This window comes from Netta rufina (assembly GCF_964035555.1).
Source record: "Netta rufina genome assembly, chromosome: 30".
In the NCBI taxonomy this organism is placed as follows: Eukaryota; Metazoa; Chordata; class Aves; order Anseriformes; family Anatidae; genus Netta; species Netta rufina.
The window spans coordinates 1658242-1680410 of NC_140154.1; the positions used below are offsets into that span (position 1 = coordinate 1658242).

At 66.7% G+C, this 22169-nt stretch overlaps 3 protein-coding genes across 9 annotated transcripts; 2 read left to right on the forward strand and 1 right to left on the reverse strand.

Moving 5' to 3' along the window:
- Positions 1–4549: 4549 nt before the first annotated feature.
- SP7 (Sp7 transcription factor) lies at positions 4550–5608 on the forward strand (the record flags this gene model as incomplete). Its single annotated transcript, XM_084303543.1, has 1 exon — positions 4550–5608. One exon carries the CDS (start codon positions 4550–4552, stop codon positions 5606–5608), a length of 1059 nt encoding a protein of 352 aa, XP_084159669.1.
- Positions 5609–8800: 3192 nt separating this feature from the next.
- AAAS (aladin WD repeat nucleoporin) lies at positions 8801–16180 on the forward strand. 3 transcript variants are annotated; one of them, XM_084303531.1, is made up of 17 exons: positions 8801–8867; positions 9479–9614; positions 9700–9827; positions 10170–10228; positions 10331–10422; positions 10705–10751; positions 10926–11024; positions 11691–11834; positions 11972–12092; positions 12483–12607; positions 12854–12914; positions 13012–13102; positions 13551–13644; positions 13765–13832; positions 14638–14719; positions 14934–15018; positions 15245–15526. In XM_084303531.1, the coding sequence occupies exons 2-17, from the start codon at positions 9492–9494 to the stop codon at positions 15383–15385; spliced, it is 1560 nt and encodes a 519-aa protein (XP_084159657.1). In that variant the 5' UTR covers positions 8801–8867; positions 9479–9491; the 3' UTR covers positions 15386–15526. The 3 variants fall into 3 exon arrangements, with proteins under 3 accessions (XP_084159657.1, XP_084159655.1, XP_084159656.1); XM_084303529.1 differs by having other exon boundaries at positions 12854–13102; positions 15245–16180; XM_084303530.1 differs by lacking the exons at positions 14638–14719; positions 14934–15018; positions 15245–15526 and having other exon boundaries at positions 13765–14587.
- MYG1 (MYG1 exonuclease) lies at positions 13399–20487 on the reverse strand (the record flags this gene model as incomplete). 5 transcript variants are annotated; one of them, XM_084303540.1, is made up of 8 exons in its annotated part: positions 13399–13477; positions 16389–17465; positions 17567–17748; positions 18541–18663; positions 18752–18901; positions 19070–19229; positions 19310–19422; positions 20314–20487. In XM_084303540.1, 7 exons carry the CDS (start codon positions 20485–20487, stop codon positions 17279–17281), a joined length of 1089 nt encoding a protein of 362 aa, XP_084159666.1. In that variant the 3' UTR covers positions 13399–13477; positions 16389–17278. The 5 variants fall into 5 exon arrangements, with proteins under 5 accessions (XP_084159666.1, XP_084159665.1, XP_084159667.1 ...); XM_084303539.1 differs by lacking the exon at positions 13399–13477 and adding an exon at positions 15392–15477; XM_084303541.1 differs by lacking the exon at positions 13399–13477 and adding an exon at positions 15541–15591.
- Between the last annotated feature and the right edge of the window lie 1682 nt (positions 20488–22169).

Here is a 22169-nt window from a genome sequence, read left to right on the forward strand (position 1 = left end):
TCCCTGTTCCCATCCCTGTCCCCATTCCTGTCCCTGTCCCCATCCCCAATCCCATCCCCGTCCCCTGTCCCCATCCCTCGTCCTCTTCTGTCCCCATCCCCATCCTTGGCAACCCCAACCCCATCCCTGTCCCCATCCCTGTCCCTTTCTGTCCCCATCCCCAGTTCCCCCCAGCCCCATTCCCGGTTCCTCCCCACCCCATCCCCTCTCCATCCCCTCCTGTCCCCGTCCCTGCTCCATCCGTGTCCCAGCCCCAATCCTTGCCCCTGGTCCCCATCCCTGACCCTGGTCCCTTCTGTCCCCATCCCTGTCCCCATCCCTGTCCTGTCCCTGTCCCCCCACCCCCAGCCTGGGTCCCGTCCCGTCCCCGTCCCCGCTCCTCAGTTTGTGTCCCCCCAGGGTGATTGGGGCCAGGCCCTTGGTGCCCCCAGCTTCCCCTGTCCCCTGTCCCCTGTCCCCTCCCTCCAGTCCTGTCCCTTCCCCAGCTCTTCCCCTTTTGCCTTTTCTCTTCCCGTCCCTTTCACTCCCTTTTCCTTTTCCTTTTCCTTTTCCTTTTCCTTTTCCTTTTCCTTTTCCTTTTCCTTTTCCTTTTCCTTTTCCTTTTCCTTTTTCCTTTTCCTTTTCCTTTTCCTTTTCCTTCCCCTTCCCCTTCCCCCTCCCCTTTCCCCCTTCCCCCTTTCCTCTTTCTTTCCCCTTTTCCTTTTCCTTTCCCCCTTTTCATTTTCATTTTCCCTTTCCTTTTCCTTTTTCCCCCTTCCCTTTCCCTTTCCCCTTTCCCCTTTTCTTTTTATTTCCTTTTCTTCTTCATTTAATATATTTATTTCTCTCTTCTCTTCTCTTCTCTTCTCTTCTCTTCTCTTCTTTCTCTTCTCTTCTCTTCTCTTCTCTTCTCTTCTCTTCTCTTCTCTTCTCTTCTCTTCTCTTCTCTTCTCTTCTCTTCTCTTCTCTTCTCTTCTCTTCTCTTCTCTTCTCTTCTCTTCTCTTCTCTTCTCTTCTCTTCTCTTCTCTTCTCTTCTCTTCTCTTCTCTTCTCTTCTCCTTTTCTCTTCCCTTTTTTCTCTCTCCCCCTTCCCCTTCCCCCCCCGTTTCCCCCTCTCCCCCCGCTCCCCCTTTCCCCTTCCCATTTCCCCTTCCCATTTCCTTCCCCTCCCGCCCTGCCCCCGGCCCCCCCGGCCCCCTGGCCCCCCCCCCGGCCGAGGGGCGGTTCGGGGCAGGGCTCCCGGCCCCCGGCCCCGGCCCCCGGCCCCGGTCCGGCACAGCCGCGGCACAGCGGGGGCGGGCGGCGGCGGCGCTGCCTCCTGCACCGGACCCCGGAGCCCCCCGGAGCCCCCCGGAGCCCCCCGAGCCCCCCGAGCCCCCGGGGTCGCCCCCCGACCCCGGCATCCCCGGCACCCCCGGGCACCCCCGGGCACCCCCGGGCATCCCCGGGATCCCCGGTACCGGCACCGTCCCGGCTCGCCCCCGGTGCCGCCCCCCCCCCCCCCGACCCTCCCTCCGGTCGCCCCCTCCTCGTTTTAGCGGTGACCCCGAGCTCGGAAAACCCGGAGAGCGGTAAGGACGTGGGGACATGGGGACATGGGGACATGGGGACATCGGGATATGGGGACATTGGGATATGGAGACTTGGGGACTTGGGGATTTGGGGACATTGGGATATGGGAACATTGGGACATTGGGACGTTGGGATATGGGGGACTTGGGGACTTGGGGACATTGGGATGTGGGGATATGGGGACGTGGGGACACGGGGACAGCCCCGCACCAGGCAGCTCTTCAGGACAGGGCAGGGGGACCCTCGGGGACAGGGACCCCCCAGGATGGGGAACCTTGGATATATGGGATTTTGGGGGTATAGGAGCCTTGGGACAGGGATCTCCGAGATACGGGACCCCTGGGGTATGGGAGCCTCGGGGTATGGGACCCTTGGGATAGGATCCCTGGGATACGGGACATTTGGGATATGGGAGTCTTGGGATAGGGATCCCCAGGATATGGGACCCTGAGGATATGGGACCCCTGGGATATAGGACCTTGGGATATGGGACCCTTGGGATAGGGATCCCCAAGACACAGGACCTTCAGCATATAGGACCCCTGGGATATAGGATCCTGTGGGTTACAGGACCCCTGGGGTACAGGACCCATGGGATACAAAACCCTATGGGATACAAAACCCCCATGGGATACGGGACTCCACAGGACAGAGCCCCCGGGGTGGGTGGCATCGGGGCTCGGTGGCTCCGAGGAGCTTTTCAGCCCTGGGATTTGGGGGTCGCTTCCAGATGTGTCCCCCATCCCCGTCCCCGCTGCCACCGGGACCCCCAGGTATGGCACCCAGGGGGACAACGGGGTCCCGAGGCACTGGGACACGGAGCGCTGGGACGTGGTGCTCCGGGACCTGCCGTTGGGGACATGTCTGTCCCCAAAGCTGTGGCACCCTGGCCACGTCTTCCCCTGGCACGGGGCCACCCTGGGACAGCCGGGGCCCTGCGGTGACACGGGGCTGGCACCAGAAGCCACCACGGTCCCTTGGAGCCGTGGGGACCAGGACATGGGGACACCCACGTGGCTTGGGACGGGGACCCGGTGTCCCCCTTCCCCCCCTTGTAGGGCCTGATCCTCCCTCCTGCTGTCCCTGTGCCCACCCTCGGTGTCCCCCCCAGCCCAGCAGGGTCCCCTGCTGTCCCCAGGGAGGGGACAAGGCTGCGGAGGCGAGGGGACAGTGCCAAGTGCCACCTCTGCCACCGGCTGTCCCCTCCAGCTCCACCGTGCGAGCAGGGGGAGCCAGGGCCCGGCCGGGTGAGGGGTGGCCCCCAGGGACCCCCCCCGGGGACCCCCACGTTTGGTGGCCGTAGGATGGAAGGAGCCGGGAGCAGCGGGGATGGGGAAACTGAGGCAGGGGGCCGAGGGGGGTCCCGGTCTTGGGCCACCCGCTGAGGTTGGGGCTGGGGGAAAGGCACCGTGGGGACAGGGACTGGGGGCTGGGGACATGGGGTTGGGGACGAGGAGTCAGGGAATGGGGACAAGGGAGCAGGGATGGGGGTTTGGGGACATGGGATTGGGGTTTGGGGACATGGGACTGGGGACAAGGGAGCACAAATCGGGGACCAGGAGTGGGATTTGGGGACCTAGGAGTGGGATTTGGGGACCTGGGGTCGAGGAAGGGGGATGAGGGACTGGGGGCAGGAACAGGGGCTGCGCTCTGGGGACCGGGGATTGGGAGCAAGGGGCTGGGACCAGGGACCAGGGATGGGGTTTGGGGACCTGACTTGGGGGACCAGGGGACGGATTTGGGGGACTGAGGACTGGGACCACGCTCCGGGGACCAGGAATTGGGGACCAAAAACTGCAACCTGGGGACCAGGGACGGGGAAGCGGGGCCACCCCGACGGCAGGGTCTGCTCCTGGATATTTGGGGGGGGGGGGAGGATAGCAGGGGATGGGGGTCCCAGCAGGGGACAGGGACAGGGCACAGACCCGGGGGGCACGAAGCCACCGCAGCCACCGGCCCCGCAGCAGCCACTCGTGCAGCGAGCTCGCGCCGTTCTCAGCCCGCGGCTCCCCGGGGCGCCGGCCCTGCTCCTAATTCCCGGCGCAAGCGGAGCTGATTTATGGGAGGTTTACACTATTTTAAGCGTGCCTCCGTTAGACGCTCGCCCTGGTTTTAATTACCTCGGCTCTCGCGCAGGGCAGCGTTCCCGGGGCACAGGCCTGGCCCTTGTTATCCTGGAGGGCCGGGAGCGCGCTGCGGCCGCGGCCGGGGCCGGCTTAAAAATAGGAGCAATAACCACGGCAAAGAGGGAAGGGGGAGGAATTAAAAAAAAAAAAAGCAAGAAATGAAATTAAAAAAAAAAAAAAAAAAAAAGCCACAAAGTGGGTGAAAGGAGGGGAAGAAAAAAAAAAATGAAAGGGAAAAAAAAAGCTGGGGGTGCCGGCGGCGGGGGGCAGCTCGTGACGCCCGGTCTCAGCCCGGCGGCGCGGGGCTGCAGCGGCTGCTGAAAGCTCAGGGAGGGAATAAAAGCAGAGGAAGTCGCCGAGGAGGGGGGAGGCCGCAGCGTAATTCGATTAAAAGGCCATAAAGGCAGCAGGAGCCGAGATTGGGAGCGGGGGGAGGCGGCGGGGAGGGGGCTGCGGGGTCCCCGCTGCCGGCACAGCCTCGCTACGAGCCCTCGGAGAAGCCCCTGCTCTGGGGGGGGGGGTGCCCGCAGCAGGAGGGGTGTGGGGGGAAACTGAGGCACGGGGGTGCGGGGAGGGGGGTGGTGGGTGTCCCCGGGGTGCTGGGTGTCGGGGGTGTGGGTGCTGGGTGCCCGTGGTGCAAAGTGCCCATGGGAATGGGTGCCCCGGGGTGCTGGGTGCCCCACTGCACTGGGTGCCCCCAGGAGCAGGGTGCCCCATCACACTGGGTGCCCCCCAGCACCACACACCCCCCAGCACCCCCTTCCCCTCTCTTCTAACCCCCCTTTTTTTTTCCCCTCTTCCCGCAGACCACCATGGCCCCGTGCCCTCGCTGACGGCCGCCCCCTCCGCCAGCACCCTTGGGTGCCCCCGCCATGGGCGACTCCTACACCGCCGCCTTCCCCAGCGGCCCGGGGCTGCTCTCGCCCTCCGCCAGCCCCCAGGCATCGCCCGGTCCTTACGGCCCCGATTACGGCCCCTTCGGGCACCCCTTCCCCGCGCCCGCCGGCACCCAGGAGGTGTTGGGTGCCCCGGTGGTGGTGGCCACCAAGGGGCACCCATCGGGCGACTGCTTGCCGGGCGTCTACCCCTCCCTGGAGATGCCGCACCCCTACGGCTCCTGGTACAAGGGCGGCATCGGCGGGGGGCTACCGGGGGGCTCGGGGCCGGCGGCCCCGGCTTGGTGGGACGTGCACCCCAACGGCGGCTGGCTGGGGGGGCCGGCGGGCGCCGAGGGGCTGCAGGGTTCCCTGCAGGGCCAGCCGGCCCTCAGCCCCCCCCTGCCCGCTTACGGCTCCGATTTCGGGGCTCTCAACCCCCCGCCTTACGCCGGGGGTCCCGGCGCCACCCCGCTCCCCAAAAGCGGCTTGGGGGACGCGGGGGGCAAAGGGCCTCGAGGCGGGGGCTCGCCGGGGACCGGGGGGCGAGCGGCTTGCGACTGCCCCAACTGCCAGGAGCTGGAGAGGCTGGGGGGCGGCGGCGGTGGTGGCGGCGGTGGCGCGGGGGGGCTGAGGAAGAAACCGGTGCACAGCTGCCACATCCCGGGCTGCGGCAAGGTGTACGGCAAGGCCTCGCACCTCAAGGCCCACCTGCGCTGGCACACGGGCGAGCGGCCCTTCGTCTGCAACTGGCTCTTCTGCGGCAAGCGCTTCACCCGCTCCGACGAGCTGGAGCGCCACGTGCGCACCCACACGCGGGAGAAGAAGTTCACCTGCCTGCTCTGCAGCAAGCGCTTCACCCGCTCCGACCACCTCAGCAAGCACCAGAAGACCCACGCCGAACCCGGGCCGCCCAAAACGGCCGGGGGGGCCGCCGAGCAGCAGCAGCAGCAGCAGCAGCAGCAGCAGCCCCCCGCCTCCCCTCGCCGCCCCGCCGCCGCCTCGCCGGACAAGGACGCCGGCAGCCCCGAGGCCGGCAGCTTGCTGGAGATCTGAGCCCCGAGCCTTCCTCCTCCTCCTCCTCCTCCTCCTCCTCCTCCTCCTCCTCCTCCTCCTCCTCCTCCTCCTCCTCCTCCTCCTCCTCCTCCTCCTTTTTCCCCTCTTCCTCCTCCTCCTTCCTCTTCCTCCTCGCCGGGGATATTTATTTCGGGGTCCCCCCCCCCCCCCCCGGGGCCGGCAGCCGCTCCCCGTTATAAATTATAATTTATGTCTTAAATTATGGCGAGGGGCGCGGGGCGGGGGCTCGCCGAGCGCCGGGGGGAGCGCCGGGGGGGGATTTTTGGGGTGAGCGCCCCCTTTTTCTCTCCCCCCCCCCCCCTTTTCTCGCCTCGCCGGCTGTCTTGGCCCCGCACAGAGCTCAGGGACAGGGTTTGCCCCTTCTCCTCCGCCTCGTTAGCACGCCCAGGTCGTTAGGCGCTGATGTACCCCCCCCCCTCATTAGCTGGCTACCCCCCCCCCCCCCCCCCAAAAAAAAAATAAATAAAAGCAATAAAGGGATCAACCAGGAGCAACGGCAGCGTGGTGCCCCCGTCCCTTCCCTGGGGGGAAACTGAGGCACGCGGGGACGTGGCTGCGGGGGGGGACCCGGCCCCACAAAGTGCCCCCAGCCCCCAGGGGATGTCCCTGCTCGGGGTCACCACAGCATGAGCAGTGCTGGGGACGATCCCGTTGTGTCCCCTTGTCCCCCGTCCCCGCGTCCTGGTGGCCCCGTGTCGCTGTGCCCTCGTCCCTCTGTGTCCCCATCGCCCCGTGGCCCCGGGTCCCAGTGTCCCCATGTCCCCATTCCTTGCGTCTCCCCATTCCCAGCACCCTGCGGTCCCACGTCCCCGTAGCCCTGTGACCCCGTGTCCCTATTGCCCCGTGTCCCTTCATCCCCATAACCCTACGTCCCCCTGTCCCCGTGTCCCCATAGCCCCGTGTCCCCATGTCCCTGCATCCCCATGTCCCCAGGCTCAGGGACCACCCAAGCCCCTTTTGGGGTCCCATCGGGGTCCCCCACCTGCAGTGACCACGTGGGCACATCCCACACACGTGTGCCCCCCCAGCCCCGTGTCCAACAGCCCCGGGGACATCCATGCATGGGAACACGCGACCCCACGCGTGTGAGGTGCCCCGTGCCTCAGTTTCCCCACGGCCGGTGGGGGACACTCGGTGACGGTGTGGGGCCGAGGACCCCCAGATTTTGGGCACCGCGGGCTGGCAGCACCCCCACACCCCCCCCCCCTCTTCACCGAGCAACCCCAGCGCCTTGGGTTCCTGCCAGGGCTTTGAAGCACCGAGCCCCATTTTGGGGCTTTTTTTGTGTATTTTTATTTTTTCTACAAAACCCAAAAAAGCCACGGAAAAAGGCAGAGGAAGGCGGAAGCGGCCTCGTGCTCGGCCGCCTCCCATCCCAGCGCCCACGGGGCCGGCGGCGGGTCCCCGTGCCAGCGTGGCGGGGCCCCGGGTGCCACCACCCCCGGCCACGTGTGCCACCGCGCGCTGAGTCACCGCGCCTGGCAGGGACCCAGGGGTGCTGGGGGGAAACTGAGGCACGGGGACGTCCCCAGCCATGGTGACGCGGTGCCACGGCGGGTGACAACGCCATCCCCAGGCTGGCTCTTCCACCTCCTCGGGCCTTGAATTCGGGGTGGCGGGTGCCAGCTTGCACGAGGACCCCCCAGCACTGATCCCCCGCTAGACACAAGTTGGCTTTTTTAGGGGTTTTTCCCCCCAAAACGCTGCTCGCTGTGGGTGGGCCGGTGCCAACGGGCGCCGAGCGCATCCGGCTGCGTCCCCGAGCCAAACCCCAACCGGAGCCTCCCCAAACCACGGGGAGCCCAAACCCACCCTCGCCCCGCTCTGACAGCCCCCCAGAGCCCCCCACGGCGGCGCGAGGTTTCCCAAACCTCCAGGGTGTGTTGGGGGGGGGATTTTTTTTAATTTTTTTTTTTTGGGGGGGGGTTCGGCTCCAACCGCCGCGTCCCAGCGAAGGGAAGCCGCGAGGCCACGCCAGCCCTGCGGTGGCTCTGATGTCTTCCAGCGATCGGCGCCGTCCAAATCGTTGTCTCCTATCAAACCCCGCTCGCTCCGTAACGGGTGAGGAATGCAGGGCCTCCCGCCGCAGCCCCCTCCGCCAGAGCGTTTATTTAATATCCTGAAAAAATTAAAATAACTTCTGCGGCCGCTAAGGCAAACACAGAGATAAATATAATAAAAGCGAGCCGAAAACGGGAGGGAAGGAAAATGAGAGCCCACGAAGAGGAGCTGGGAGCGCTCCAAGCCCGAGGGGCTGGGCTGGGGGGAGCGGGGCGGGCACGGCACCCCTGGGACCCCAGTAGGGGGTGTTCCCATATAGGAACCCCTGGGACCTCAATAGGGGGTGTTCCTATATGGGAACTGACGGGACCTGGGCACCCCTGGGACCCCAGTGGGGGATATTCCCATATAGGAACCCCAATAGAGGGTGTTCCCATATGGGAACCTCTGAGACCCCAATAGGGGATGTTCCCACATGGGAACCCACTGGACACGGGCACCCCTGGGACACCAATAGGGCTAATTCCCATAGGGGCACCCATGGGACCTGGGCACCCCAATAGGGGAGCGTTTCCATATGGACACCCATGGGACCTGGGCACTCCTGGGACCCCAATAGAGGGGTGTTCCCATACAGCACCCACAGCACGTGGGCACCTATGGGACCCCAACAGGGGATATTCCCATAGAGGCACCCCTGGGACCCCAATAGGGGGGTGTTCCCATACAGACACCCCTTGGACCGCAGTGGGGGGGTGTTCCCATAAGGGCACCCATGGGACCTGGGCACCCAGCGGACCCCAATACGGGGCTGTTCCCCTACAGGCACCCATGGGACCCGGTCCCGCAGGAGACCCCGGGACGGGGGTGGTCCCGCGCAGTCCCCCACGTGCAGGGGGCGCGCCGCCGGCCCCCACGTGCCGCTTTCCCGCCCCCGCGGCGGCGCGCCGCCTCCCTTAAAGGGGCAACGCCATCGTGATGGACCCCCCCAACTATTTCTCATCTCCCGTTGCAGCGCGGGGTGCCCCGAGCGTCCCGTACAGAGCTCGGATGGGGAGAGAAAACAACCGGGAGAGGAGCCCGGTGGGAGCGGGGCGCCGGCCCCGCCGTGCTCCGGGAACTCTCAAGGGGCCGCGGCCGCTTTAAGGCCCCCCCCACCCCCACCGGGGAGCGCGCGCGGAGCCGTTTGGGACTCGCGGGGAACCGGCGGCGGGAACGGGAACGGGAACGGGAACCGGTAGGGATGGGAACGGGACCGGCACCGGGGACGGGGAAGGGACCGGGAAAGGGCCGGGGCCGGGGCCGGGGCCGGGGCCGGGGTAGGACCGGGGCCGGGACCGGGACAACGGCACCGGGGAAGGGACCGGGAACGGGGCCGGGAGTGGGGAAGGGGAAGGGGAAGGGACCGGGCCTGGGACTGGGACCGGGAAAGGGCTGGGACAGGGGCTGGGGTAGGGGTAGGGGCGGGACCGGGTCCGGGACCGGGGTCGGGGGACCGGGACCGGGAAAGGGGCGGGAGTGGGACCGGGAATAGGGCTGGGGACTGGGGCCGGGGACCGGAGACTGAGGACGGGGCTGGGGCAGGGGCAGGACCGGGTCCGGGGTCGGGACACCGGCACCGCGGAAGGGACCGGGAATGGGGCCGGGAACCGGGACCGGGGACCAGAGACTGAGGACGGGGCTGGGGAAGGGCTGGGGACCGGGACCGGGACGGGAGAAGGGGCTGGGACAGGGACAGGACCGGCACCGGGGCAGGGCTGGGGACCCGGTACCAGACCGGGACCAGAACCAGGGACCCGGTACCGGCACCGGGACCATGACCGGGACCGGTGTCTCCTCTCCCCACAGGCCCCAGCTCAGGATGTGCTCCCTGGGGCTCTTCCCCCCTCCGCCACCCCCGGGCTCGGCCACCCTGTACGAGCTCAACAACGTCCTGGTGTGCGGCCGCCTGTGCGAGCCGCTGCCGCTCGCCTTCCAGAGCCAGGTGAGACCCCCCCGGGGTGGGCTACCGGTGGCCCCCCCTCCCCGTGCCCCGTGCCCTGCTCACGGTGCCCGGTTTGTGCCCGCAGCTGGCGGGGCTGCCAGCCCTCAGCCTGCCCAAGGACGGCCTGAAAGCACCGGGCCGGCTGGAGCACGGCACCCGGCCGGCCTTCATCCACCACCGAGAGGCTCTGTGGAAGCGCTGCATCAACGCCTGGTGAGCCCCAGCACCACCGGGGGGGGGTTACGACCCCCGGGGGGTACGGCCCCGTGCTGCTGTTTCGCCCGGTGGCTGCCCCCAGCCCCGTTAAACGTGACCTGGAGGCTCTTTTCTTGGAGATGTGCCCTGCTTTGGGGCTTTTCCGTGCCGGGGGGTGAATCCCCAGCTCGCTAAATTGGGGTTTTGTGGTGTAAAAGGGAGCTCGGAGCAGCTGGGGCGGGTTCTGGGGGGCTCAGGGCCTTGCAGCGGGCACGGGGAGGTGACCCGGGAGCAGGTTTGGGATGGGGACGCGTCCCCACAGCCATGTCTGGGGGAGGCTCACGCGGCTTTCCCCCGCAGGCGGGACGCGGGGCTGTGCGGGCTGCTCAAGGAGATCGCCAGCGCCGAGGAAGAGGAGGGTGAGTGGGGGGCAGCTGGAGGGGCCGGGGCATCTCCGGGGGCTCTCCAGGACCCCCTTTGCTCCCCCGGTGGCCGTCCCATCGTGCCCGTGCCCCCTGCAGGTCTGCAGTGGCTGAAGACGGGCTCGAGCTCCGCTCTGGCCGTGTGCCGCTGGCTGTCCTCCCTGCACGGCTCCCTCTTCCCCCACCTCTCCGTGAGTTTGTTTTTTTTTTGGGGGGGGAACAGTGCCATGTGCCTGCTCTAGGGGCTGCAGGTGGGGGCTTGCTGGCTGAAAACACAGCAAAATGTTCAAAGTGCTGGTGGGCAGCTGAAAACACCGCGCGTTTCCTCCCATAAAGGGAGAACAACGGGTGCCAAAGGGGCGTTGGGGCAGCAAAGTGCTTCGGGGGGAGCGACGTGGAGCTGGCGGGAGGGAGGGAAGGGATTTGCTGCCAGCTCCGGGCTAACTTTTCTCCCCGTCTGCCCCTTCCTGAAGCTGACCAGCGAAGACATGATCGCTGCCTTCTCCCAGGCTGTCGACTGGTGAGTGCTGAGCTGCGCGAATTTAGCAGAGGAAAAATTTTTGCAGGGAATTTAGCAGAGAAAACGACCCCGCCGAGCGGCGGGAGGGCAGGGTTAGGTGTATTTCAGCGGGGACCTTTTGGGAGCTGCCTTTGGTGGCCCTGGGGTGCCACCGCTCCCTGTCCGTCCCCGCAGGGCCGGCTGCACCGTGCGCGCCTTCGCCTGGCACCCGCACACCAGCAAGTTCGCGGTGGCGCTTCTGGATGACTCCGTCCGGGTGTACAACTCCAGCAGGTGAGGAGGCTGCTGCCTGCCCTTAGCCCACCCACCCAAAAACGCCTCCAGCACGCTCCCAGGACTCCTCCAGCGTCCCCATCCCCGTCCCCGTGCGCTCAGGCTCCGCTCCCGTCGGTGCCACCCATCCCGAGAGCTCTCAGGAGCCCCCCTAGGGCACCTCCCAGGGTCTCCAGCCTCAAACTCTGTTTCTTTTTTCCTCCCGGGTGCCCTGCAGTCTCCTCTCTCCTCCAGGTCTCCCCGCTCCCCCGGCGCGTCTCGGCAGGCGTGTAAAGCCCTCCTGACGAGACGACTCCGCCGCCTCGTCCTGCGGCCCCCCCAGCGCCTCCCCGCTGAGCCGCTCTCCCCCAGCTGGGATTTCAAACCCGCAAGTGCCAGAGCTCCCCCCGGGACTGGGCTGTGGGGAGCACGGGGCTCGGTGCTGAACCACCTGAGGTGTGCTCCGGCTCGCCGCGCCGGTGTCCCCTGGCTGGGGTCCCCTCTGTCCCCCCCTATCCCACCCCAAAAAGAAGCAGGTCACAGCGGGGCACCCTCACCCTAGGCTTTTTTTAGGCACCCCGCTGCGGTCAGAGCTGGAGAGAAGGACCCTGGGAGCTGCCCCCCGGGCGGGGTGAGCGCTCCACTCCCTCTTTCTGCCCTTCATCACGCTCTCCTCCTCTTCCTCAGCGCCACCATCCCCTCGCTGAAGCACCGCCTGCAGAGGAACGTGGCCGCCGTGGCCTGGAAGCCGCTGTGCGCCTCCATCCTGGCCGTCGCCTGCCAGAGCTGCGTCCTGGTCTGGCACCTGGACCCCACCTCCCTCTCCACCAGGTGCCAGCCCCCCCCGGGGGGGCTGCTGCCGACCCCTTTTTGGTTGGCTCGGGGTTAAACCCGGGGAGATCACGGCGCCGGGATGCCAGGTTTTGGGGTGTCAGCAGCTGGTTTTATTTTCCTCTCCTTCCCTCCAGGCCCTCGTCCGGCTGCGCCCAGGTGCTCTCCTACCCCGGGCACAGCCCCGTCACCAGCCTGGCCTGGGCTCCCAGCGGGGAGCTGCTGCTCTCGGCCTCGCCGGTGGACACGGCCATGCTGGTGAGCTGGGGGGGCTTCTTTTGGTCAGGGGGGCTTTGTTTGGGGAGGGGCAGGCTTCGTTTGGCCAGGGGGGCTTCATTTTGTGGGGTGCTGGAGCTGTCAGCCCACTGCTGGGCCACCTCGGAGGCTCTGCATCCACTGGGGACGGATGGGATTTCCTCAGGGGGTGGTTTAGGTCCTGAATTTGAAGTTGGGTTTCCTCAGGGGGAGGTTTAGGTCCTGAATTCTGGGCACTCAGCCCTGAAAGCCTCACACCTCACTCCCCGATCCATTCCCCAACCTTCCAGTGTCCCATTTCGGCCCATTTGGCCGATGTCAGGAGCCGTCCCCGTGGCTGTGGGGCTGTGCGGTGTCCCGTTACCCCCCCAGCCCCATTGTGCCCCTCTCCAGGTGTGGGACGTGTCCACGGAGAACTGTGTCCAGCTGCAGTGGTTTGGGGGCGGCGGGGTCACCTTCTTGGCTTGGTCACCGGACGGCAGCAAGGTGCTGGCGGCCACCCCCTCGGCGGTGTTCAGGTGAGCTCCTGGTCCTGCTGCTGCCCCCCCCGAGCTGTTTTCTCTCAGCCCTCTTTAACATCCTCATTTCCCCTAAATAAAGGGCTCTGTTTGTCTCCTAGCCGCCCCCCTTCCCCCTGTGACCGATGCCGAGGGGGGTAAATCGGGGGTTAGCTGGGTCTGGCCTCTCGGGCTCCTCTCAGGGAGGCAAAAGCGGGGCAGATCCCCAAAATTTATCCTGCTCACGTCGGGCTGCTTCTCCTCCAGAGTCTGGGAGGCTCAGATGTGGACGTGCGAGAGGTGGCCCACGATCAAAGGGCGCTGCCAGGTAGGACGGTGCCACCAGCGGGCGTTTCATCCCCCCCAACGAGCCACCAGCTCCCCAGCCGTGGCGGCGGGCGCTGATGTCCCTCCGTGCCCTGCAGACGGGGTGCTGGAGTCCCGACGGCAGCCGGCTGCTCTTCACGGTGCTGGGCGAGTCCGTCATCTACTCCTTGTCCTTCTCCGAGTACAGAGGTGAGTCCCCGAGGTCCCCGAGGCGCTGCCTTGCTGTCAGCCCTGGCTGGGGTTGGCCACAAAAGCATTTTGGTGAGGCTCCAACCTGCTGGGGGCACAGCCAGGACATGCAGGGAAGGGTGGGGATTCTTCCACAGGTTCCTGGGGGCTCCCAAAATGCAGCTCGGTGCCGATTTTTCCCCCTTTTTGTTGCTCCTTGCTTTGAGTTACGGCCGTACAGTCACTCACAGTTTGCAGGGAAGCTTTTACACTGCCACCGCCCAGCTTTTTTCCACGAAGGCAGCTGCTCCTCGTGCTTGTCGAGGGAAATCCTTCCCTGTCCTCCACCCCAAACACAGGCAGATGCTGCCGGGACAGCGGGAGGTTCCTCCACAGCTGCTGCGGGAAACAGAAATCGGGCGTCATGCTGGAAGCAGATGTGATTGAAGGCAACGAGTTTCTCTTTCAGGGGAGATGCAGGGGCAAGTGGGGGGCTCCAAAACAGCTTCCATCGTGGCAGACCTGTCGGAGACCACCTTCGAGACGCTCTACGGGGAGGAGAGGTGGGTCTGCCCCTGCACAATGCTTGGGGGGGGGGCAGAGGGGGTTTGTGCCCCTCTTTCCAGCAGCCCCCGGTGTGGGGGACGTTGGCGGGGGGCTCACCGTGCTCCTGCGGGTTCCAGGATCGGGGGCGAGGTGCACTCCATGGTGTGGGACCCCACCGGCGAGCGGCTGGCGGTGATCATCAGAGGTAAGGGCGAGGTGCTGCCCCCACGTGGGCTGTTCCTCGCTGATTTCACCCCAAAATCCTCACTGCAGCGGGCTGGGAGCAAACCGAGAGGGGTGAGGGGCCAGCAAGGTGGCACCCGCTCCCTCTCCTTCCTTCCCCACCAGGACTTTGCTCCCCTGAGTCCCTTGGTGAGGGAGCTCCGTGCCCTGTGCCAGCCCTGCCCGAGCTCTCGGTGTTCCCGCAGTGCCCGCACTGCTCCTCCAGCCTCTTGGCTGTGCCAGAGGAGCAGCCCCGGGGATAATCGAGCCATTCAGGCCCTCCTGGCTGCAGCCGGGACGAGCAGTGCCCCGACACAAAGCAGCCCTTTGAGGGAGCACCGAAAACGCGGCGCTGGGGACGCTGCCGCTCGCCTCGGCCTCCCTGCAAGCTGCTGGTGGGGACAGGGCCTGGGTTGCATCAGAACCACTGGGGCTGAGCTCAGCCGCTTTTATTTTGCCCTGCTTCAAGCTGGGTGGGGAAAAAAACACGGGGGGGAAACCTTGGAGGGGCCCAGGACTCCTGCAGCTGGCTCCTCCCCATCCTCTGCGCCCGTAGGGGTAGAAAAATAGAAAATAACCACTGGGTTCGGGGCACGGGGCCCTCACATCATGCCCTAAAGGTTGGGGTGTTCCTAAAGGAGCTGCCTCAGCTGCTGCCCAACCCCTTCTCCCCCAGCTTTACCTGCCTGAGGGCCGATTTTGCTGCCCCCAGCCCGGTTTTGCTGCCCCCAGCGCGCCCCTGGGACCACCGGGGGCATCCTGACGGCCGCTTCTCTCTCCTCCCGCAGGGAATCCCGACTCCCCCGGCAGCCAGACGGTGGTGGCCGTGTTTCGTACCCGCAACAGCCCCGTGTTCGAGCTCCTGCCCTGGTGCGTAGCGCGCCGGGAGCTGCCTGGGGGCTGCCCACCCGTGGGACGTGGTGGGGAGGAGGGAGAAGACGCTGCCACCTTTCACTGCTCCTCCAGGCAGCGTTGTTTTCCCCCAGAATCGGTCATATTGCCCCCATTTTGGCCATATGACCCTCCAAACCCTTTATCTGGGGCCCCGTGGGGGTGCTGACCTCGTCTTTCCCTCCCCTGGCAGCGGATTCCTGCGGGGCGAGCAGGACGCGCAGCCCCAGCTCATCGCCTTCCACCCCTGCTTCCAGCAGGGCGCCCTCCTGACCGTGGTGAGTGGGGCTCCGCGTTGCCAGCAGCTCCTGCAGCTCCGTGAATAACGCAGGGGCTGCAGCACGGGGTTAAAAACGTCCCCAAAGTGTCCCCAAAGCGTCCCTGGGTGGGCAGAGGGCGAGGAAAACGCCTTTGTCTGGGTTTTGGGGAGCTCTGGGACTCATCCTGCTCCTCCAGGGGGGGGTTTGGGAGGGTGGTGCTGACCTCTGCTCGTGTCTCCTCCAGTGCTGGTCCACGGGGAAGATCAGCCACGTCCCCTTCTTCTTCGTCAGCGCCCACGTGCCCTGCGCCAGCCCCGGCCGCAGCCCCGTGGTGGCCATGCCCAGCGGCAGCGTGCGGGAGCAGCCCCTCTTCTCGGAGCTCTGAGCCCCCCCCAGCGGCTCCCCTGCCCCAAAAAAACGGGGCTGGGGCGCTCCCTCCGTCACCTCCCCGGGCTCGGCTGCGGGTTCCTCTTCCTCCTGGGACACAACAACGGGGCTCGAGGGGCTTCTGGTGGCATCCGAGGGACTTTTGGTGGCATCTGCTGCGGGTTCCTGCCCCCAGGTGCTGGGGCGGGCAGCTGGGGGTCGGTGCTGCTCGGATTAAAGGTGATTTTTCCTCCCCTTTGCCTTTTCTGCACCTCGTTTGTTCCTCGCACAAAAGCAGCCCTGGGTTGGCCTTGGAAGTGCTGTGGGGAGCAAGTTCCCAAAGCTGTGCAGGGCTGGGGCTGGTTTTGGGGCTCTGGCGGTGCTCCGTGGTGCCAGGGGTGAGGGTGAACCAGGCCAGCCACGGCAGTGCCTTAATTAATAATTAAAGCAGGTTGGAGGCACCTGCTGCAGGGTTTGGGTGCTCTCAGTGCTGCAGGGGTAGGGGTAAGCCTTTGGGGGGGGGTCTGGGTGCTGTTTTGGGGTCGAACAAGGGCTGCTGTGAGGGCTGGGGCATCCTTGGCCAAAAATGCAGCTTTTGGGCTTCAGCTGGAGGGTGTAGGAACCACCTCGAGGGTGTGAAACCCCAAATTTTGGCTCCTGGGCCCTCCTGGGGGCTGCGAGGGGGGGGCTCGTGCTGGCCCACATGAGCCCGGCCAGCGCTGAGGCTTTTTTTGGGGAGCAGATGGGCCCCGAGCAGGGATTAGCCGTGAGGGGCAGCGGGGTTAAAGCCCGGGATTACACACGGTTAATCCCCGGGATTACGCTGTAATCACCCTCCTAAAGCCTGGGGTGGGGGGAGAGATGATGGGGAGGGCTTTGGCTCCCTCCGCAGCTCTACAACACCCCCCCAGGATCCCCAAAATGCGGCAATGACCCTCCCCCCAAAAAAGATCCCCTCCCCCTGGGGGCAGGAGGGCAGCAGCCAGCTCCCAGCCAGGGGTAAAAAAAAACGGGGTACGAACCCGCTCCGGCTGCTGGGACAGCTCTGGGGGGGGGGATTTCACCCCTCGGGGGGGGGCTCCCCAATTTCCAGCCGCCTCCTCCTGCTCGTGGCGCGTCAGAGGACGGTGCTGAGCGCCTCCTCTTCCTCTTCATCCTCCTCTTCCTCGGGGTTTGGCCGCTGGCAGGGCAGCGCCCGCAGGTACTGGAGGTGCAGCCGGGTCTCGGCGCGGCTCCTGCGCACGTAGCGGCCCAGGCAGGCGAGGAGGGCACCGAGCCACCCCCCCACGGCCACCAACACCCCCGTGTCCGGGGCCCGCGGCCGCCGGCTCCCCGTGGCCGTCTCGTTGTGGCCGTCGGAGGGGGGCAACCCCCGGGGCCCCCCCATGGGGCAGCGGGGGCAGCAGGGCAGCCCCAGGGCCAGCAGGAGCAGCCAGGCCGCCCGCATCGTCCCCGAGCCGTGCTGGGAGCGAGGGGGGGGCTCCGTGTCCCCCCCCAGGACAGCTGGCTGCTGACGCCCGGGCTCCTCAACCAGCTCCAGATGGGACAGGGGGGACACGGGGGGGGGGTTTGATGCCCTCAACCAACTTTTCTGCCCCGATTCCCGGCCCCGCTGCACCCCCCCTGCTCCCTGGGGTGCCCACGGACGACCCCCAGCTGCCAGGGTGGGAACCGTGCTGGGACCGTACTGGTTTTTACTGGTGTCAGGGCTGGGAAGCTGCAGGTACATCGCAGGAACGGGGGCAAGCTTCCCAGCACCAGATCCTAAACCCCTCTCAGTCAGTCCTCTGCGCTGGCACCAGTCCCACGCCGTAACTGGGACCAGTAAAACCCCAGTGCCGCTGCCTCAGTGTCCGGCTGCGACCGCTCTGTCCCGGGGGGGATTTTTGGGGGTGCCCCCCGTCCGGGGACCTCATTTGCTCTGCTCTCCAGCCTCGTGCCTCAGCGCCAGCGTCCTGCGGGCCATCTGCAGGGCCCCGTCCCGCGTGCGGTTGCCGCCGATGAAGCCGCTGGCGTGGACGAAGACGCAGCCGGGGATGGCGGCGAGCTGCGACAGCTCCTCCTCACGGAACCCCCGCCACGGCTCCGGGAGGGGAAGGCTGCAAAAAAAAAAAAACAAAAAAAAACATGAAAAAAAGGGGAATAAGAAGGTGAAATCCCATCCCAGCTTGGTGGGGGGTGTTTAGGGCGCGGGGCTCACCGGCTCTGGAAGGTGTTTGGCCCCACCGGGACGCTCTGCACCCGCCACTGCCCGCTGCGGTCGGGGAACAGCACCAGCTGCAGGGGGGTGGGCAGCTCCAGCTCCTTCTCCAGGCTGAAAAGGTGCTCCTGCCACGGGCAGCCCCCCTGCAGGAGCTCCAGCACCGCCCCGCTGGCGTCCACCTGCAGGGGGGGACACGGTGTGACAGTGCCCTGGCATCTGCGGGGGTGCCCACGCGGCCACGGTGCTGCTGCGGGTTCGGATTCTCTGCCTAAAAGCTAAAGGGAAGAGCCCCCCCCTGCCCCCGATGGGTCCCGGTGCTGTTGTGGGGGGGTAAAAGCATAGAGGGGGGGAGTGGGGGGCACGGGAAGGGGTGTGGTTGGGGATATGAGGGTGTATGGGGTGGGTGAGAGCAGGTTTTGGGGTGCAGGGGGTGATCTGGGTGGAAATGGGGTGCAGGGGGTGCAGGGATAGGGGGTGCAGGGACACAGGGTGCAGGGATATGGGGTGCACGGGGTGCAAGGATGTGGGGCGCAGCGATATGGGGTGCAGGGATTTGGGGCACGGGACACATGGATATGGGGTGCAGGGACTTGGGGTGCAGAGGGCAGAGGTATATGGGGCACAGGGGACACAGGGATATGGGGTGCAGGGGGCGCAGGGATGTGGGGTGCAGGGATGTGGGGCACAGGACACAGGGAAATGGGGTGCAAGGATATGGGGCACAGGGACACGAGGTGCAGGGATGTGGGGTGCAGGGGGCGCAGGGGTATGGGGTGCAGGGATTTGGGGTGCAGGGGGTGCAAGGATGTGGGGCACAGGGATTTGGGGTGCAGGGGCTGCAGGGCCATGCCCCCCGGCTACGGGGCTGCACGGGGAGGCTCACAGCGAGAGCAGGGGGCCCCTCACAGCCCCGGGGCTCAGCCCCACTGTTCTTTCCCCCCCCCAAACCCCAAAACCAGCCCTGGGATCACCTCAAAGCGCCGCCGGATGGCCTCCTCCACGAGCGCCCGCGCGGGCAGCCAGGCCCGGTGGTAATAATCCAGCCTGTCCAGGAACTCGCCCCCCACCAGCTCCAGCGCCCGCTTGAACCCTTCCTGGGGATGCAGAGAGGGGGGGATCAACCCCGAGGAATTCATCCCCGTGGCCCCCACCCCCTCGTGTCCCCCCCCTCCCCGTCCCCACCTCGGTGTCCTGCTCGGGGTCGTTCCAGCGGGGGTTGAGGCGGCCCACGCGGGCGCTGAGGTGGGTGGTGAGGGCGTAGCGGGGCTCCCCGTCCGTCTGCGCCACGCCGTTGTCCACGGCGTCGATCTCCTCCACGAAGTTCTCGTAGAGCTGGGGCCAAAAAAAAACAAAAAAAAAAAAACAAAAAACAAGGGGAGGGGGCACGGGGAGGGGGGTCAGCCCCATCTGGAGCGAGCAGCGGGCGCTGGGAGGAAGCGACCCCAATGTTTATGGGGTCACCCCATAAAAAGCTGGTGGGGGAGCCCCCCCATCCCGTACTTTATCGTAGAGCGCCGTCACCACGGGGCCGTCCTCTGGTTGCCCCAGGAGGTTGGCGAGGATTTGGGCGCCGAAATGGTGGTAAACCAGCCCGGCGCTGCTCAGCTTCGTGGTCCAGGGCTTGCTGGGCTGGAGGCTGTGCATGGACAGGGCAAAGGACCTGCCAGGGAAATGGGGTCAGCCCCAAAGAACCCCCCCAGACCCTAAGCAGGGAGCCTGGGGTTGCAGGGGGGGTCTCACCTCTGGTGGTGGTCGTAGCGGTGCCGCTCAGGGTCGTATTCACCCCCCACGTCCACCACCACGTCGCACTCGGCCAGGCGCTCGGGGTCGCGGGTGCGCACCACCTCCGCGTCCTGCGGGGGCACGGGGTGAGGTTGGGGGGGGGCTCAGGGGGGAATTTGGGGGGGCTGGGGACCCCAGGGTGGCTGCCTGGTGAGATTGGAGACCCCGAATGCAGCCCCCGGGTGGATCTGGGGACCCTAGGGTGGTCCCAAAGATGTGGAGGGGGGACCCCAGGGTGGGACTAAGGACCTGAATGGGGAATGGGGACCCCAAGGGGGCTGCCAGGTGAGATTGGAGACCCTAAACGTAGCCCCTGGTGAACCCAGAGACCCTAAGGGAAGACTGGGGACCCAGGGTGGCCCCCAGGTGGGACCGTGGCCACTGAGGTGGGATGGGGGACCCCAGGGTGGCCCCAAGGAAACCGAGTGGGGACAAAAGACCCCAAGGCTTGCCCCCAGGTAGAACCAAGGACACCAAGGGGCAGCAGGGGACCCCAGGACACCAAGGCGGGGGCTGAGGGACCCCAGGATGGTCCCAAAGACACCGAGGGGGGGGGACAGGGGACCCCAGGGTGGCCCCCGGGTGGTCCCAAGGACACTGAGAGGGGGCGGGGGACCCCAGGGCGGCCTCCCAGTGGGATCAAAGGCACTGAGGGGACACCGGGAGCCCCGGGGAGGCCCCGGGGTGGTCCCGAGGACACGAAGGGGGGGTGGAGGCCCTCGGAGTGGTCCCGAGGACCCCGAGGGGACCCCGAGGAGGCCCCCAGGACACCAAGGGGGGGGCTGGGGGCCCCCAGGGCGGCCCTAAAGACCCCGAGGTTGGCCCCCAGGTGTCCCCACGACCCCTGAGGGGCTCCTCGGGAGACCCCAGCGCGGCCCCCACGGGGACCGGGGCCCAAACGGCGACACCGGGGCCCTAACGGCGGCCTCGGCTCCTTCAGGGGGGGCCGGTCCGGGCCGTACCCGGTATCGGGGCAGCAGGCGCAGCAGGCAGCACGCCAGCACCTCGTCGCAGTGGAAGGTGCCGTCGTGGGTGCCGATGCGCGGCGCGGGGCCGGGGCGAGGCCGCTTGGGCCCGGCCCCGCTCCCGGTACCGGCGGCGGCCATGACGGGGAGGGCCCGCGCGGCGCGGCGCATCACTGCGCATGCGCGGCGCTTCGCCGCTTTGACTGCGCACGCGTGACGCTGCCTCGCTGACTGCGCACGCGCCCTCGCCCCTCCCGCGTGAGCCCCGCCCACGCCCCGCCCACGCCCTTTTGAACCGCGCATGCGCCGGCCTCGCCCCGCGGGCACGCTCCCGCCCCCGGCAACGCCCTTCTGTTCTGCGCATGCGCTGAGCCGCGCCCCAAGTGCCCCCGCCCTGCCGCCCTGCGCATGCGTCAAATGGGGGGGGGGAATCGCGGCGCCTGCTACTGCGCGTGCGCGGAGCTGCGGGGGGGCGGGGGATGGAGGGGGGACATTGGGGGACCTGGGGGCTATGGGGGGACACAAGGGGACATGGGGGGATATGGGGGCTATGGGGGGGACATTGGGATGTGGGGGGGGCATTGGGGGATACAAGAGGACATGGGGGGGCCACATAGTGGGACATGGGAGGATATGGGGGTGACATTGGGGGACATAGGGACATGGGGGGGACACAAGGGGACATGGGGGGGACATTGGGGTGGGGGGGGCATTGGAGGACACAAGGGGACATGGGGGGACACATATGGGGATGTGGAGGGATATGGGGGGGACATAGGGACATGGGGGGGACATGGGGGACATGGGGGGGGCATGGGGGGGCCATTGGGATGTGGGGGGAGGTATTGGGGGACACAAGAGGACATGGGGGGAACACGTAATGGGACATGGGAGGATATGGGGGTGACATGGGGTGACACGGGGACATAGGGGGACACCAGAGGACATTGGGGGGACATTGGAGGACACGGGGGGGACATTCGAGGACACAAGAGGGCATGGGGGGGGACACATAGGGGGACACAGGGGGATATGGGGAGAACATAGGGACATGGGGGGGCAAGGGGGGACATGGGGACATTGGGGGACACGGGGGGGCATGGGTATGACATGGAGGGACATCAGGGGACATGGGGGGCACAGGACACAGACATGGGGACATGGGGCATGGGGACACAGGTGGGCACGAGGGGACACGGACATGGGGACATGGTGGGGACATGAGGAGTATGGAGCACAGGGACACAGACACGGGGACATGGAGGGGGGCATGAGCATGGGGACCATGGACATGGGAAGAATGAACATGGGGACACGGAGGGACATGGGGGACACGGGGGGGACATGGGGGACACTGACACTGGGACATGAGGAGCAAAGACATGCGGAGAATGGACATAGGGGGACACCAGGGGACACAGACACTGGGACATGGGGACACGAGGAGCATGGGGCACAGGGACATGGGCACAGGGACATGGGGAGAACAGTCATGGGGACATGGGGGGGACAAGGAGGGCACATGGGGAGTGTGGGGCACAGGGACGTGGACACGAGTGGACACAGCACGGGGACACGGGTGGACGGAGCATGAGGGACATGGGAGGAGAGTGATGGAGACACGGGGACATGGAAGGACATGGGGACAGACAGACAGAGAGTCCCCAAAAACCAGCCCGGGCGCCGTTCCCAAGCGATATTTATTTGCACAGAGCAGCACGTGGCAGCGGTGGCTGCAGCGATCGACCCGGTGTCGTGTCCGTGTCCCCCCCCCCCCCATAAAGTGCACGGCCACCCCGGTGTCACCGCTGTCCCCGGGGCCAGGACCCGGTGTCCCTTGGAGGGGGGCGGCC